The following is a 17505-nucleotide window of genomic DNA, read 5'->3' as shown; positions in this document are numbered from 1 at the left end:
ATGACAGACTTTGGTGTTTTAACACGTACACATGGTAATGTGATCAACGTTTGCTTCCAGCTGTGTTTAGGTGGAAGTGATCCAATATGACTGTCAGCCCTCCCTCTGTCCCCAAGCCCTGCTTTCCATGCCCAGCAAGCAAGAGCCAGACACCTCCTCTCCCAAACACAATTTCTGCCTGTCTAGGCAATGTGGTTTTCAGGGATCACATACAGGATCTAGAACTAAAACTAAAAGTGTCTGTTCTTTGCATTATATTTCTGATTTAGATATGTTATACACAGAACAGCCCAGTAACTGACAGAGGTATCTTCAGCGCCCTGCCTGGTTACAGGAAGGGAATAGCTAGATAACACTATGAGTTCTAGTTACGTATTTGTTAGTTTATCTGCCCAGAAAGGGAAGCAATAAAAATCTGATGGCTGGCCACTGAGGACGGGTTTTCATTAACACAGCTTTGAATTCGTTTATTTGCTACTGTCCAGCAACAATTGCCTGTAACATGGGAATGATTCCCCTCTCCCCCCCCTGCCCCCCCGCAAATACACTTCCTTACAACATTCAGGACAAAATTTGCTATGTAGAACTGAAGTCTGCAAAAATTATTCTCATCTACATTAACTTTATGAACACACACAATAGCTACATCTGAAGTGCCTGGGAATGTAGCTGAAATGTTCCCTTCCCCCATCCCCATGTGCAACGGCCCAGTCCTGTATGCAAGTATAACGTATCTCCAAGAAGCATACACTAGGAAATTCAAATTAACGGAAGGCTATACTTCAACTGATTTTGTGGTCAATAGAATTATGCTGTATTTGCAGAGAGCGTGAAAAGGCTATCTGTTTTATACGTGGGTGTAAATTCAGCAGAATTACACATCTTAAATGAGAGAGAGTCCTCTCAGCTGCTCACATAAAAAGCCAGGAAGCAGAAAGATATAAACAGATGGTCTTGAGATTTTCCAATTACAAACCTTTTTGGCAATATACAACTGGAGGAATTCCAAACATTTGTCACTTTGACACCGCTTTGCGGTAAGTAATGGGATTTGGGTACTTACAAATTCTGAAACATGCTGCAATTTGAAGACCAAAACCAGCTATCTAAATCAAAATTATCACTCAAGGAGTTAAAGTCACATTTTAGAATAGGTACCAATGTAACAGAAGCATCTCAAAAGGCATAAGGAAAACTATTTTTAACTGATGCTTATTCATACATTCACTGAGATTCTGCAACAGAGCCAGAAGATATAAGCAACTTTGAGCAAGCTGGGCATGCTCACACTGTTGCTGACACTGTAAAACTGAAACCCACCATAAGGATAAGAGGCAGACTGCTAAACACAGCATCTCACAAGATGAAGAAGTCCTCCATTCCTCAAGGGAGCATTACCTGTAAACTTTTGTCTCGGTTTGCAAGAAGACTGCAAACAAAGGAACTTTGAAATACACATTCCTCCTCTTTTTTTTTTGTAAATTATTTTTTATTTGTTTTAAAGAATTGCAATTCTTTAAATATTCAATGCTTAAGGGTATCTTATTTTATCATTTGCAAGTCTTATTCCTAGTAGGTTATTAAAAAGGGATCAGCTAGCACTGGGGTGCACAAAAGGTGTATAAATAGAATTGAGTGGGTACCTCATACAGGAGCTCAAAGCAGCCTGTGTGCATGCACAGGTCTAAAACAAGAGCTAGCTTTAATATTTGGACAGTCACAGCTTTTGGAGCTCTCAGATTTATCGGTGCTCCCACATTTTGACCTACCACAGAAACTGGAAGTGAGGTCTTGAGCTAATAAATAATTTCATGAAGTAGCAATCATTGATGCACAAATCTTTCATTTTTGAAGGGGGAGAAACTCCCTCTTGTTCCTTGGGTTTGAGGGAAGGAAAAAAGAAAACCCAACAAAAAACCCCAACACTCAAACTTACAGCACTTACTTACTTTATATTATAACTGTATAAATGTAAAGGGTATCAGTACTCCAGGTTCTCATTTTACATTAGGTAAATTAATTATGTAATGACACACTCAATTCCACAGCTATAGATACCCTGACCTTCATAGCAAAGTGCACTACAGAACCTTATCAGACTCAGAAGAGAAACCCAGGTACAGAACCACATACTTGCCACCCTCATCAAGTTATTCTTCTAGGTTATTCCAACATGGAAACTGAAAGAGAGCTATAAAAATCTTTGGGTCATGTAATAACAGCTAAGAAAAGAGAGGAACAGAGTGGGCATTAATTTCATTCTGCAGGATGGTGTGGAGGTTTCAATACCAAAATTTCTTTCAGAATCTGAATTTTGGTTTGGTTTTCCAAATTATCCTATTTAGTGCAAAACAGCGAAGAAATTAATTTTAAATTTATTATGTGATGATAAAACTAAAAATATGTATAAGAAGACACAGTACTTACTACTCAACAGAAAACAGTATTGAGGAATCTTCCCAAAACCAGAGCTAACACTTTCTAACGTAACCCAAAACGTGGCTATAACTTCAAAACTCGCAGCCCATACAAACCAGAAATGGAAAGAGTTACTAGGGCTCATTACACCGGTCAGAAGCCATCCAAAATTAGGAATTCTGTCCAATGATGCGATTCTTTTGTATGAGAAACCTGTTTTCAAATCCAGAAAACAAAACCTGTGCTTACTTGTTATTGGTGGGTCCTGTTGCCAAGACATCTGATTGCAACTTCGGGAAAAAACCTTGTTCATATTTCCCTTGGCCGATCTTCATATCAAGTAAGTGTGGGTGGATAGCTGTGTGATCAATCTTCATCAGTCGCTGCTCGATGGATTGGGCTGCAAGTTACAGTCACAGGTGAACAACCACATCTGCAAACCACCTGAAGACACATGCTACGACAACAGAAGTGGTCATGCTCCAATTCCTGAAAACGCTCTAAAAAGTTAAATAGTGACTTTAGACCCAGAAATCTGCCACTTACAGAAGTGAGGAAACATCTGCGCTGTTATTTTGTTATTTTGCTTTTAGTTTCTTCACCCAACACAACTAGTATTGGCACAAATAAGTTAGCTGTTAAGCAAGCAGGTATTTATGGGAGCCTACAAGATGGGTTATGAACTGGCAAGAGCAGTGCAATCTTCCCCTGAAATTTTGTGTTTGGCTTTAATGCTCCTTCAGCAGGATGGAGACCTCTGAGGCCAGCTGCAACTCTCTGCAGGGCTGGGTACCTTGCTTTGCCCCAAACATGTCTCCCTGGGCAGACACATGGAGGGGGTGATACCCAAGTTTTGCAAACATCTGGCACCTATAATGATCCTCCTCCTGAAATCAGATACGCCATTACTGGATAACAGGCCTTCAAAAAGCATAGCTAACTGTAGCAAGACCTAAGCAGCATCAAGAAGATGAACAGATGCTTGGAAACAAGGGAGGCTACGGCAAGACCAGAGAGGGCTCCCTGGGAATCTCGGCTCCGCTGAGACTAATGCGGTCCAGTCGTTTGCTTCAAGGACGTGAGGATTTAATCTCAAATCTCGAGCAGGATGAAAATAAAATCTGTCACCCTCTCAACATTGAGTTAGATGCACTGTGAAGGAGAGGGGAAAGGAGGTGTATGGGGGAAATCAGCATTTAATTAGCAACTTTAATATTCAACTCTTCATAGCCCATCCATTAACGGGCAGGCCCGTTCTTTTCAGCGTATCGCGACTAGTGAATAAATATGCAAAATGTGGAAGCTAAATCCATTTTCCATTTGTCAAGAACAACACAGAACTTGTTTCCTATTTTACAAAACTGTGATGGGAGAGAAACTGTCATAAGATTTACATACATTATCATTAGAAACTCAGCAGCTTTTTTTTTTCTCCTCTAAAAAAAAATTAATAATCGCTTCATATAGTTTTATTTTGGAGAAAAGGACTGGGTAGTTGGGGTCAGAGGGTTTGAAGGGTCCCAAAAATAGCAGGTTAAACAAACAGGTGCTGGATCGGTGCTAGGGTCACATAGTCACATATATTGTGAATGGTAAATATGAAGATATGAAGGAAAGTTGATATTACTATCAGTTTGCTGCTTTTCACAAGACAGAAAATGAGGTTCCGGTGCCACAATATCTACCAAAACTAGACGCTGAATAGACAGTTGACCTGTAAATTAGAATTGGTTTTAGATAGAAGTTAAGCAGACACAGGATTTCTATTTCTGCCACATTTGTAACAAGTAAAACACTCTGAAGGAATTAAACAGACAAAAAAACCCCACATGAGAAACATGTTTGCCCCAGTTCATTAATATGTGTCCCAACAAATTTAAGAGTATAATTTTCCTGTATTACTTGGAAATGAAATAAATACTTGCACAGTAAGAAACTCAAATATAACTCAAAAATGCAACCTCTGACTGTAATGGAAAAAAATCCAAGTCTTTAGTACACAGTATTGTTCATTAACACTGAGCATCTATTGCTGGATCTACTAAATATGCCACACAGGATTATGTCCCTGGCATCCCCTGCTGCTCTAACCAAATGGTGTAAGGTAAAAAAAGGTCTTTTTATGGGAAGGGGGAGATGAGGCCAGTGGAGCAAACACCGGGGCTCAGCTTGTCGGCGTGGCTGGCACTGGTCCTACCACCACGGTGAAGGAAAGCTCTCCTGGCAATGGAAAAGGAACTGCCTGAAATGAGAAACAGCGAGCCCAGCAATGTGGTTTGGTTTGTGTTTATTAAAGGCACCAGCCTAGGAGAGCTCGAAGGGAAGGTAAAGGCTCCTGCTGATTTTGGTGTTTAAAAGCAGGCTGAAGTTTTTGCCTAGGGAAAATAAGGACACCGCTGAGTCCTCCTCAGGTAGCTCTAGGGCTTCCTCATCAGCTGCAACACTCAGATGACTGAGGACCTATATTTCTTTGTGGCTGACATTGTACTTTTGAATATTTCACTAGCCTGTCTGAACGTACCTGCTTCTTTCAAAGTGCTGCATTTCTGATAGTTGGATGTCCGCAGTGCAGGGGCCCTTACGTTATATAGCCTTATTTTCTCAATTCGGGAGTCAAAAACTCGCAGAAAAGGGTCCTTCTCTTCCCACTGGGAGATTATCTTATTGTCTATGAAGGTTGCAAACATCTGTGTTTCAATGAAGTGTGAAAGGAATGGGAGGTAAGGCTCGGGTTGGTCCGAAAGGAAGGAAGCCTGAAATACAGAAAAGCTTGTTAGTGCCATGTTCCCGCCCAGCATTGACACAATGAGCCATCCTACAGCAGAGAACCGACGCAGCAGTCAATGGGAAGGCTTGGACAAGGCTTCCCCACCACAAAAACACCTCTTGGAGGACAGGATCCAGCTACGAAGGGGTTTGGCTCACGGGTCACCACTTTGCTCATGACTGTGAGAAATAAGCAGTCGGGGAGGCCTTGTGACAGCTAGAGTAAAGGGAGCATCGAGCTACTGTAGTAGTGACTGTGCTGCCAGCTTTTTCAAAGGAGCCTAGCAGCTACCACCCACAAGAATGAGCCCTGTGCAACCCGCAGCAGACCGCTGCCATGTGTGCCCACTTGGGGCTTCTGGTCTGCACATCCCTGCTTGGGACCCCATCACTTACTGTCATACATATCAAGGGGTGTACAATGCTCTTCAGCTAATGCTCTTTTGTGAAGCTAAGCAGGACAATTAATCATGAAATTCCAATTAAAATTGAGTGTGTGCCTAAGTCTCTAACTGAGCTTTGAAAATCCTGACCTTAACAGCCTGTTTTACTGCAGAAGTACTAGCAGAGATTGCCCAAACAACCCCCTCCTTTTGAATGCTGCACTGTTCAACGCCTGAATACAAACAAGACCAATAAAAGGCATGGCAGCATTTTTTTTGATCAAAAACTCACTCAAATCAATATTTAGTCTATTCCTGACTGTTTAACCCTGTGACATTCTCCTTGGAGAAGGACTTCTATCTGAAAAAGCTGATGGCTAAGAACGCTATCTACTTTGCAAAGTCACTTGGAAATAATAACTGTGCAAGCTTCCAAACATTTCTCATTCCTTTTGCTGGCCTACAGTCTATTTATTTCCCCATTTCCAATTTCAGCTTCCTTTTCACTCTTGTATACAGACTACAAGGGAGTCATAACAGTACTCTTCTGCCATAACGATGTGATAACCTTCTACAGAACAACGCTACTCATTAACAAAAAGCCCTACTGAGAGATTATGAAACAAGAAACACTGGATTTGGGTTTTGTCTCATGTGTGCACCTCTCCTCTCAGCAAAGAAAAAAAGAAAGAAAGAAAGAAAAAGTCACTTTCCATTGCTACCCTTCCACCAAACCCACAGGAGAAGCCCCATCAGCTGGGCAGACACCTGCCAGCACAGTTCGTACAAGCCAGGACAGCTCTGACTGGCTCACCCATCTACTTTGACAGGCGATCTGGCCCTGTGTAACAAAAATGGACAAATCTCTCCGTCAGGCAGATGAAGAATGGCAGATTAAAGAGTACCTAGGCTATATATACATAATATAGCTATTCTCCCCCACCTCCCAAAAGCACTTTCAGATGGAAAAATGAATACACAGCTATCTTTACTTTGTCAAAATTTTGCATTTGTTCCCTGTTCGTCAGCCATGACTCCATATCGGGGGCAGCCTGAATGACGAAAGCCTCGTAGTCTGCGAACATCTGCGTGAAGCGGTTGGCAAAAACCTCGCGAAGCTGCACGTTCAGTTTGTAGTCCCTCAGCTCCACCTCCTCACACGGCAATTTCCCATCCTTCTCCTTTTCCGCGAGGGGAGCCGTGATGGTCATTTTTTCCATCGTCACGCCTGTTCTCTTGGCGAGGGCTTGCAGGCGGGCGATGGTCTCGTTGCCTTTCAGCAGCTCGTACATGTTGAGGGCATTGCTGGGGATGTTCCCGTTCTTCTTATCATTCACCAAGTCACTAAGAACCAGGTTCTTGAGTTTGGTGGCACTGTCGCTGCAGTGCAGGTTACCCTCCGGTGGGATCCCAAACTGCAGGAGAACCTCGGAGATCTCCTGGATAAACTCCAGCTTGTTGGGGAACTGAGGGAATTCCTCTGGCAGTTCAATGAAATGGTTATCGATGTCTACAAAGCACAAGTTTGCCTGAAATACAAAGAAAAGTTTCAAAACGGACACTCAGCGCTGAATTGGCTCCTCTGCTAAGTAGCCCTATTCTCCCAGGGTGCTTCCAGACAAAAAGGTAAGAACATAAATATGCAGGAGATGCTGTGTCGTCGAGCCTGTGACATTTCACATTTCAGTAAAGTTAGGGGGCAACTGAATGGCAATGATTTAACGAATAAGTAAAGCCTCCTGCCCTCTCCTGTTCTCCTGGGACTTGCAGATCCCAAACTTCTCACTACAAAGATTTGATATCCCCTCCCAGACCAGCCAAGGACACACCAGCAAACAGGATGCACAGCACCACTTCTCAGCCCATGTAAATACTATCTGTGTGAATTACCACATCTCAAGGGCACGTTTATTTTACCAGGAGCTAACTACAGGAAGCCTCTGTAGCTGTGCTACCAAGGAATGAGATGTTCAGTGAGAAAGATGCTGCTGCTGTAAGCAAAGCTACAAAAGAGAGTCCCATGCACATCCTTCAGTATCATGTCTGAGTATAGCTTGTCCACTGGAGGTCAAGCCCTATTTCCCCACTCCCCCCCATCCCCTGTTTCCACGGAGGCTTTTAATCTTGGCAATTCCTCTGCCTGAGATTTAAACAGAGTGCTCTTCGACAGCTTTGCTACACATGGAGATGGATCTCAGCCCATAAGATTAAAGCTACATGAAGACATGAATCTAGCGGAGCAGATACTTTTACTAGGAAAGTGTCAGTGGGGGGATGGTAGAACCCTACATAAAAATTAATTACATTGCAAATGCACCCTCAGGAATAGTAGCAGAATGAAAACTAGTAATTGATCTTCTGAACTGCGGCTTACATCTGAAATTCTCTGTCTAAGTGCACCGTGCTGAATAATATCTTAAACCAGGTCAGATTCCCAAGGTGCTGAGCTCTGATGGGTTTTACCCTGGCATGAAGCTGCAGAATGGGAGATGCAGAAACGCCCAGGGCAGCAGCAGGTCTTTGTTAGCTTGACTTGGCCATTAACACAGCTCCTCTGCCTTCTCCAAGGCACTTTTACTGTTCTTTACTTCTCACCAAATACAGTAGACTAATCTTCAGATTATGTGAACAGAAAGGACGCATTTTCCTCCTTTTCTGAAAAGGTGACTTTTCAGCAGGACAACACATTCCACAGCAGACACAATTGTAATATATTGGATATTTCAGGGACATGTTTGACATTAATCATCTTTCACATAGATACTTTAAAAAGTATTAGGATTCATTTGGTAAAGCAGACGTGTCATTTCAGCTCACTTCATAATAAATTTGGACTGTACAAAGAAAAGCATTTCTTCATACAAAACAATTTGCTTTACTTAACTATACAGCTATTAAAGAGTTGTGGTATGCGTTGGTACGGTTCCTTAGCTCAGGGACTGTCTTCTTATCTATCAATATTTCATTTCAAAGGCTTTTTAATTTCAGCTCTGCATATCATTTACAAAATTTGAAAAATGAGATTTGGATTCAGAAAACCCTTGGGGAATTGGTCTCACTTCTCTCTTCAAAAACATCTGATGATTAAAGTTAATGCAGAGAGATTAGTAACCTTAAGACAGCATGATGGCCAGTTGTTAGAATTTTTATCTCTAACAAACAAATGGTTTATATTTAGAGCAAAAGCTTGAAAAGCTAGCCGCTGGCCTGAACAATAAAGGAATGCTAAAGTGAACAGCACTTCATCACTGCTTGCATGTTGAAGGATTTTCCATCTTTTTATTGTCTAGAGGAATTTGAGATTCAAGATCTTCCCTGTTCAATACCCTTTTTTTCTTTCCCTTTCCCACAGTTACTGGACCTGTGGTGTTCATAAATGCTGTGCTGATATTTTTCACTCATTTCTTAAACATTGTAACGGCGGGGTTGTGTGTGTGTGTGTGTGTTCCACCCCACTATTACTCTTCCCTCACTGGCAATATTTAATTTGTTATTCCAGCGATACTGCAAGCCCATCACATTAAAATTTTAATTTAAGGAAAATGACAGCTTAATCTGCTAACTAAAACCATATGACTAATAATTTTAAAAATCGCAGTAATTATGTAATATTAGCATGGTTTTACTGAAAAGCATAGCTAGATACCAGCTTCGTTTCCACTCCAGTGCAAATTTTATGTGATTGAGCCGTTGTACCCATGAGGTAAGACTTGATTTGCACTGTTACATGCCACCTAGGCTAAGAATCAGTCACCTCCACCTAATACTTAAAATAAATCTTTATTAAAAACCATATTACTCTTGCCCTGTGTTTATTCCTCCACTTCCGCACACAAACTCCCCCTCCTGCATATTCTCTGCTGCTGCTTCTGCCTGCCTTCTCGGTAAGAGCACCTATTTGCAAGCCTTAGGGCCTCTGCCCCCAGGAGAGGTCCCCACATGGACCGGGGCACAGCGGTGCCACTGTCATGAGATGTTACAGCTTTACGAACAGTTATTCTTAGGGTTCCACTGATTTTAAGAAGAAACCCAAGTTAAAATGCATGGCATGTTCAAGAGATGGATCCCGTCACCAAAGACGTTTCAGTATGGAGAGTGATCAGTGGCCAGGTTAAAATGTGAAGCAGTTTTAATTATCCTGGTCAAATTCTGAGTAGAAAAATCTCCATTTCACTCTCTACCACCAGTGATTTTAACACCTAGGCTAGGAGGAATACCTTTCCGTCATTTTTCTCTGGGGAAAACGTGACAGACCAGGCAAAGTTTTCACTTCCCATTGCACAGCAGGACAGAAGGTCTTCAGTCCAATAGACCATCATTGGAGTGAGTCAATATTTTAAAAGTACGTATGTATGCCTCTAAGTGGTTCACGGGTGCGGTATTAATACAAGCCTGGCTCGTTTGAGGCCAGGACACTGGTTTAGTTAACAGACCTCGATCCAGCCAAGAAGACGTGGGCTCACCCGTAGGTGGAACTAGGCCGTCAGGACGGGGCACGCTTCTGCTCAGCAGTGCGCAGACAGGGACAGGTTTATACCATCTAGCAACCACACCCAAGACCCAGTTTCACAAGGACCATCCCCAAATGAAATGCTCTTTAGCCCTCTGTCACGTCAAAAGGACTGTTGACACTGACAAAGAGTAACAAAACCTGATGAAGTGTGTGATGTGGGGAAAGCAGAGGAACTTTCAATGTCACAGCAGGAAGCAAAAAGAGAAGCATTTAGAAGTCAATGCAATTAGCAGCACTCATTAAACTCAGAAAAGGACCGAAGCAGGGCTGCGAAGACTTCCCCCACTACCTCACTCCTGCTCGCAAACAGTCTTTGCTGTGCCAGAGAAGCCTCCTAACACCAGGCATGGCATTTTCCAACAGGGATTCACACAAATATTAATAACACGTTTCAGAGTAGCAACCCCAAAGGCGAAGACTGACCTCCTGAGGCAGCTCCAGCTTGGAGCGGTCGGTTCCCTCCTTGGACTGCAGCCCCATCAGGTAGGGAACGGGAGCGTCCAGAAAATGCAGGAGAGAGGCAGGAAGGATGGGGACATACACGTGCTGCCACTGAAACGGGAACAGCAGCGTTGTGATCCCCTCTGCCACTGTCATCAGACGCTGGTAATCTAGATAGGGAGAGAGAGAGACAGACACTGAATTATCTTTCTGTTTCACTTTTGAAATCTGGTTGGCAAGGACATCAGTGACAAAACAAGACAGAAACCATGTTTATGTGGTAAGATGTTCTTTTGAAAATAAGACAGTACTTAAAAACCTTAAACATTGTTTAATTCATCAAAACTCATTACCCCCAGGAAGAAACTGCTGAGCATAAATATTCATATCTTACCTAGATATCTATTCCATCATTAAATTCATTTATTAAAAGGATACCAAAAGTTCTCTCTATAGTACAAGATAATAATACTCTAATTCTACAAAAATTTCCCCTTTTTACGAGGGAAAAGGAGGAGAAAGAAATGAACTTCAAGGAAACACTGTGGTTTCTCACTTGCTCCTGCCTGTCTGCTTCTGCTCCACTTGCTACTACTTCCAAGGCTGAGTGTACTTCCAGAAGACTTGCCCTGGCCACATACCAGCAGAAGTTTACACTCCTAAGTATTTAAAAGCACCGCTTTTAAGTAAAGTCCAAACAGAAGCCTAACAGAAATTTAGTTCTCAAAAACATTCTGCATATTTATATTGCATTACTTTCCCAAATTTGTATTTAATCCACTAGTTCACTGCTTTGCAATGTTTTGGTTCAAGTAAACACATGGTGCATTATTTTTTAAATTAAAATTTAATTTGATCCAGCTGAGCTGCAAGAATATTTCAGAGTTTGGATAAGAGCACATTATTTCTCAAATATCCAGCTGGCATGATGCAATACCACAACCTATTTATGAATATAAATGAGGGAATCTAAATTTGAGAACACAGTTTAAAAAAAAAAAAAAAAAAAAAATCACACGTTGGCATTAAAGTGGTGGTCATCCTTACAGAGAATCTCAAACTGCAGACAATCCATCAGGAAACAGGTAAAGACCCCTGGGTCTTGTAAGCTGCTGGTGAATATGAAACCGGATGATTGCCTCTACTCCATATTACAGCAGCTTCTGCATTAATTACAATTCCCCCCAAATTTCTAAGAAATGAAAGTACTTAATCCCCAATTCCTCACGAATCTTAACTTATCATGAAGCAGCAGCACATCTCATTTAACAGCAGTGGTTAAAGACAGGAACACCAAAGTGCAGGTTTGTAAGTGACTCTGCACTTGGATGAGGTGCACGGCACAGACAAGGGGGGGGTCAGTTCCGATTCCTGTCCTGGGCCTCCACCACATGTGAAAGCTGCTCTTCACTATTTGCAAAAGGAGTTGTTCCCCCAGCTTCGCTGCATGGGTACATCGTCAGAAACCAGCAAGTGGCAGAAGGGATATCTCTTCCGCGGCTGTATCCAAAACCAGTTATCAGTGCCAGGCAAGCGTCACAAGCTTTGCCTTGAGCAACCAAAAGACCTTCGCTCTCACCAAGGCCAGACGCAGATCCCTGGAAACACTTGGGTTGTTGCCCATCTCTCCTAGCCCTTCTGCCCCAGTCCATGAAATTAAAGATACATGTACGAACACTCTGGGTTTGAGTGGGGTAAGAAGGCTTTTTTGCTATAGCCCCACTGACTGCTTCTGCCTGGATAGGAACTCAGCCTGGCCCTTGCTGCTTCCTGAACAAGCCGGCCTGATACCCTGGCAGACTTCAGCAACAGCAAAAGCACTGTCATCTGACACTACTCAGCTATTAGGAGGTCACTGGGAAGATGCACTTGAATAAATATGCAAATTAAAACAACAAATTACATAACCCATTCTCCTTCTTGCTAGCACCTCTCTGTGGAAAACCAGCCTCGATCTGCAGAAGGTCAGCTGGCAGGGCAAAAACATTTTTCATCTTGTCTTACTAATAGCTAGTCACTCAATCTTCAAAATTATTTTCACTCATGCAAGTCAGTCGCAAGGTTACACCTCAAAACCATTCCCAGCTACAGATCAGTCATTTATGAATCCCTCCCTATGCAATGGTCTATAATTATACATGTCCATTGGCTGTCTTGTTGAGAAGCACTTATACAAACTCAACTTACAACACCTACTGGTGAAGCTCAGGCATCTCATAACATTTCGTAAGGTTAAAAAAAAAAAAAATCAAATAGAGAAAGTAGCATGTCTTAGTATGCATGAGACAATTTCAAAGTCTGTTCTGATTTACACAGCCATGTGAAATAACAGGTCTTCACAGCAAAGCTACAAGTATCTTTTTGGATAAGGGCATTCAACTCTGGAAATGTATGCTCACTTTTCTTTGATGCTACTGATAATATGTAACATGGTCACTAGCACAAGTTTTGTAACCAATTTGCTATAAGGAAAGCTGTTTTTAAAAAAAACACAAAAAACTAGCACTGACCAAATTATTAGGCTAATTGTTACCATCTAGCAATGCTTGTTAGCAATTAGCAGAGATAAAAGAAATTTATGTACCCAGCATCTTTCACTGAAGAGAAGGAAGTTCCCAGGTTCCCCCGTCAAAATCATAATAAAAAACCTGGAAACAGTTCTTCTGATATTTGTTTAATGAAGTAAGAAACTCTAGTTACTTTGTATTTACTTTCAAGCCTGTACAAGGTTAGGCACCTATCCTGTAAGGCACAAAGTCTTTTTTGATGGAGAGATTCTTGTACCTATCAGCATCTGACAGAAGCTTAAGTGGTTACTGAGGACAACCTGGAAACAAAGGATTCCTCCATTTCCCCAAATCAGAGAGAGAAAAAGGGGAGGCAGAACAGAAAAAAAGGAAGGAGGGAAAGAATGGAAGCGGATGGAAAAACCAGGGTTTGTATAGACTCTGTGTGCTTGCATCAAGGGGGAGAGCATTTCCAGATCCTATCCCACCATCACTACTAGACTTAGATAACAACCTCCAACTGCAAGCCAAGTTTTGCCTGTTATTTTATGAATGAGAGGCCCAGGTAGGAAAACTATTCTCTGATGCTACTCTAACCTTTAAAGCTAGAATAGGGGATTAGATAGTATTTGCTAGTTTAGGGAGTGTCTTTTGAGAAAGGCCTGTCTGTTGAGCAGAGCGAGGACACGACAGTCCTGTTTCCCATCCATCTGACATCAAGAAACATCCGGAAAAAGATACAAAAAGTAAAAACACTGCCTGGGTGATATCCACAGAAGGTCACAAACTCAGAGTGATGAATGCCTCAAACCAAGGCAATTTCCTGAGACCTGTGAAATAAATCCTTTCCTCTTCTCAGGGCTCACCCAACTTATGTGGCGTATGCCATGCTGAAAGCAGTGAAAGGTCCTGTGATGCCAACAAGGCTACTATTGACTGCTTTAAATGCACGAGCAGGTCACAGCCCATGGTGATGGCCCACAGCAGCAGCTGGTGCCAACAGAGCAAAGATGGGATCTGTGCAAAATCATCCCCAGGTACAGAAATTAGTAGCAGACAGTGGAGACCTAAGCCTAGGGTGCTGCCTCCCCTTCTCTTTGCTGTGCAGCCCGGGACAGTGGAGAAAGGACCCAGAAGATCTGGAGACTTACTGACTGTCCCAAACACCAGATGTGTTTCTCTGCAGCATGCAGATGAGCTTTTAGCTTTAAATTTCTCTTACCCTGGATCTCCTTTCCATCCGATTGCTCCATCTCTCTTACATGCATTGCCGTATCACTCTTACTTTCCGTTTTCAGTTCTCCCCACTCCCAAAGCGATGACAGCTTGTACCACAGTATTTATTTTGCTTGGGAGCTATACCTGCAGCCCTCAGCCTGCCTTCTTGGGACAGGGAACTACCCTGTGTTCTCCAGCACAGGGAACACCACCAAGCACAGCCCCTACAGCAAGTTCTTCGTGTTCGCAGTTAAATCTCTAATTTGTACACACAACATTTTCCAAGAGAAACTGCTCAAGGAGCATAATCCCAGAACAAAGCAGCCCCTATGGCTTCTATTGCAACTCCTGCCTCCTAACAACCGCTTAGCTGGATTTGGCACGGGTCTGTCTCTCACACTTAACCTTCTCCCTAAGTGAAGAAGAGGGCAACAGAGTCAAGTTCAAAGACTCTGGATCCAACCCCTTTTTCTGGCAGCATCTGTGGGGGCCCTTGGCCAAGTCCCTGCATCTGACTGCCCTGCGCAGGACAAGTAACTGCAGCGGGGACCCACTCCGCCGCAGGTTGGCAGTTCTGCTGTGCAAGTGCCATGTTTCAGCCACGCTTTGCAAAGGTCTGGTAACGTTCACATGGCTCACAAGATACAACATAATGCTTAAAATGCAAACCCGGAGAGATTCCTGGATAATTACAAATCGCTATTTTGTGCTGGAGATGGAAATGGTTTCAGCATTTGAACATCAATTCACTATAAATGTTTTTCTAAAAGAGGACAAAATTTGGCAAATACTTGTATTGATGTTGATTCTCCAAAATACAATAACAGGACAATAACCAATCCGCACGGTATTACAACAGATACTGTGCATGCAGAAATACCTATCCCAAGAAGCTTAAAGTCCAAACACAGGCAGTGACTGAGAAAACAAAACAAAATAATCCTTCTCCTTTCATTTTACAGGTTGGGTATAGAAGCTCTGAGATGTTAAGCAATTCACAAACCTCAACATAAAATTACTTTTCCTGCTACAAAGGAGTCTGATATCTCAAAAACCTTCTATGCTGCAGCAAAGGAAAACCAAGATCCTCTGAGAGGGGAGAGGGACACCAATGTTACCACTGCCCAGAACAGCCAAGGCCTCCCTCATTCAGGTGCTACCTCCAAAACAGGTTCAAATCTTTGGTCGTAATCAAACAGAAGAGAATTTCACCTGGAACCTTCTCAGCAAATGCCCAACCACAGGATTTTTGAGTATAAGACACGTGTAAGAGCATACACACGCTCAAACCAGAAACAGTGTTCTTGCTCTGATCAGTACGCTGTTATTCCAGTTTCAACACACCCAGCCTTCCTGATGAAAGAACAGCTGGGCAGTTTTCCAACTCTCTGTTCCAGTAACCTACCAAAGCTAAGGTAGAAAGCACTACTGCAGAGCTGGAGTCTCAGCCTGGATCTTCTAAATTCAGTACGATGCTTTAAAAATAGGCTGTGCTTCCTCTTTCTTTTCCTTTTTAAGTCCGGCTTTACATACAATTTGAAAGCACTTGGAAGCATTTGAAAAGATGGGTTACCTGGACACCACTTGCTTTCCTCTACTGCTTTTTGAACATGCATAAAGTATAACTGCAGCTTTGCAAAGCCACTTATTTAAATATGTGGCCTGGAAGATGATAATCAGATGTTCTCAAAGAGCACCTTATCAAAAGGAACAAAACAATTCTAAGCAATAGTTTTACACAAAACAAAGCCAACAACAGAGGGGAAAAATAATAAATCAATGAACCTTAATGAATAAGAGCTAAATCTTCAGAGGGAAACACCTGAACTGGCTTTAAAACATTCTCATGACTAATAGTTTTTCCACATGCTACCTCTTCAGTCAAAGTATTATAAGCAATTGCTGTTCAACTGCTACTTTTTGTAACAAGGGATGGATTAGCTGAACCAGCTATATTGGAAAAACTGGAAAACAAAAAGTAATATTTTGCTTTGAGCTCTGAGCATGAGTCAGGCATGGTGCACAACGGTTATGAAACCTGTCTAGGGGCTTGGTACCTTCAGATCTGTAATGTTTATATATAGCATACTGCAGATGAAAAAGAAAATCTGAAATTCACATCTGAAACAAAAATTGTTTATGAAAGCAAAGGTTTTCAAATCAGATCTCAATAGCTCCACAGAATCAATGCATATAAGTGTCACAGACTTCAAAGCACCCTGGAAGCTTCCACCTTTCATCTGGTTTGTATACCGGCAGCTGCGATGACTGACAAGCCAGACCAGGTGATTTTCAAGAGATGCTCAGATAAAATGCACAAAAAACACTTCAGGAAATGTTTATTCGCCATAGAAATCACCTTGCATCAGTGCTGCCTTCAGGGAACTCGGACAGGTTGGTGACATGGGGTTGTAACCAGCAGATCGTCCTGGGGAAATGACCCACAGCATCTCAATGCTCTTTATGCCCAACAGAAGAGTGGATTTACCAGCGAGTGATACAGCACGAGTTACAAGATAAAAGCAGAGTGCCAATTTATGCAAATCTGAAAATTCATGTTTTCTTAAACAGGATGATCAAGCTGAGCCTGCATCTAATTGCTGAACTAAGAATTGGCCTCTCAGACTGGGGGTCAGCTCTGCCCCAAGAAAAACATCCCAAGGCTGATATTCACCAAGGCCAATTCTTCCCATTTTCCCTCGTTGGCAAGTGCTTAATGGAAAAAAAATCACTTTCACTTCAATAAATTTACATTTATATGATTTATCCGTGTCACAGCCTGCCATCGGTGGTTCAGCATAAATTAGTTTATGATTAAGAGCCACTTTAAGAATTAATTCACAGGAAAACTTGAATTAGCTCCCATTGCTGGCAGGGTTAAGCCTCCAAGAGCAGGGCAAAAGTCTGTGACAAAGCTGACAAGACAAAAGCAGGACATGTGAAGATGCTCCTGGTGACCCAGGGAGCCCCTTGCTTGTCCCTGTGGCTGCTGGGGCAGAGCAGCCTCCCTGGCGGGCAGCAGCTCTGCACCAGGGCAGCAGGGCGGTGGGGAGGGCACACACTCCAGCAGGTAACAACTTTGCTCAAGACCACTTTTGACTGCTGTGTTATTTATAACTAGCGTTTGCCATAGTTGGAACGTAAAGGCCTAATTTAACTTTCTTCCAACCCGCCCTGTTCTTAAAAGGTAAAGATGTTTTATAATGGAAAATAATGAGACCCAATTAAGAAAAGTGGAGAGGTGGTGGAGTGTTTGTGT

General features: G+C 42.4%; 1 protein-coding gene across 6 annotated transcripts in view; it reads right to left on the bottom strand.

The window, feature by feature from the left end:
• The window catches only part of DENND5B (DENN domain containing 5B), a 119277-nt gene that overhangs the window by 34089 nt on the left and 67683 nt on the right, over window positions 1–17505 (bottom strand). For 3 of the 6 annotated variants that reach the window (XM_069807605.1, XM_069807607.1, XM_069807609.1), the window contains 5 exons: window positions 10504–10691; window positions 6560–7096; window positions 4940–5171; window positions 4046–4132; window positions 2668–2818 (listed from right to left, as the gene is read on the bottom strand). In XM_069807605.1, coding sequence (XP_069663706.1) covers window positions 2668–2818; window positions 4046–4132; window positions 4940–5171; window positions 6560–7096; window positions 10504–10691 — 1195 coding nt within the window. The remainder of the gene's footprint in view (window positions 1–2667; window positions 2819–4045; window positions 4133–4939; window positions 5172–6559; window positions 7097–10503; window positions 10692–17505) is intronic. The other 3 variants (XM_069807608.1, XM_069807610.1, XM_069807611.1) reach the window with 1 other exon arrangement.

Source organism: Haliaeetus albicilla, chromosome 19, assembly GCF_947461875.1.
Source record: "Haliaeetus albicilla chromosome 19, bHalAlb1.1, whole genome shotgun sequence".
NCBI classification, from domain to species: domain Eukaryota; kingdom Metazoa; phylum Chordata; class Aves; order Accipitriformes; family Accipitridae; genus Haliaeetus; species Haliaeetus albicilla.
The sequence above is the reverse complement of the archived record's forward strand: the minus strand, read 5'-3'. Positions and strand labels throughout refer to the sequence as shown.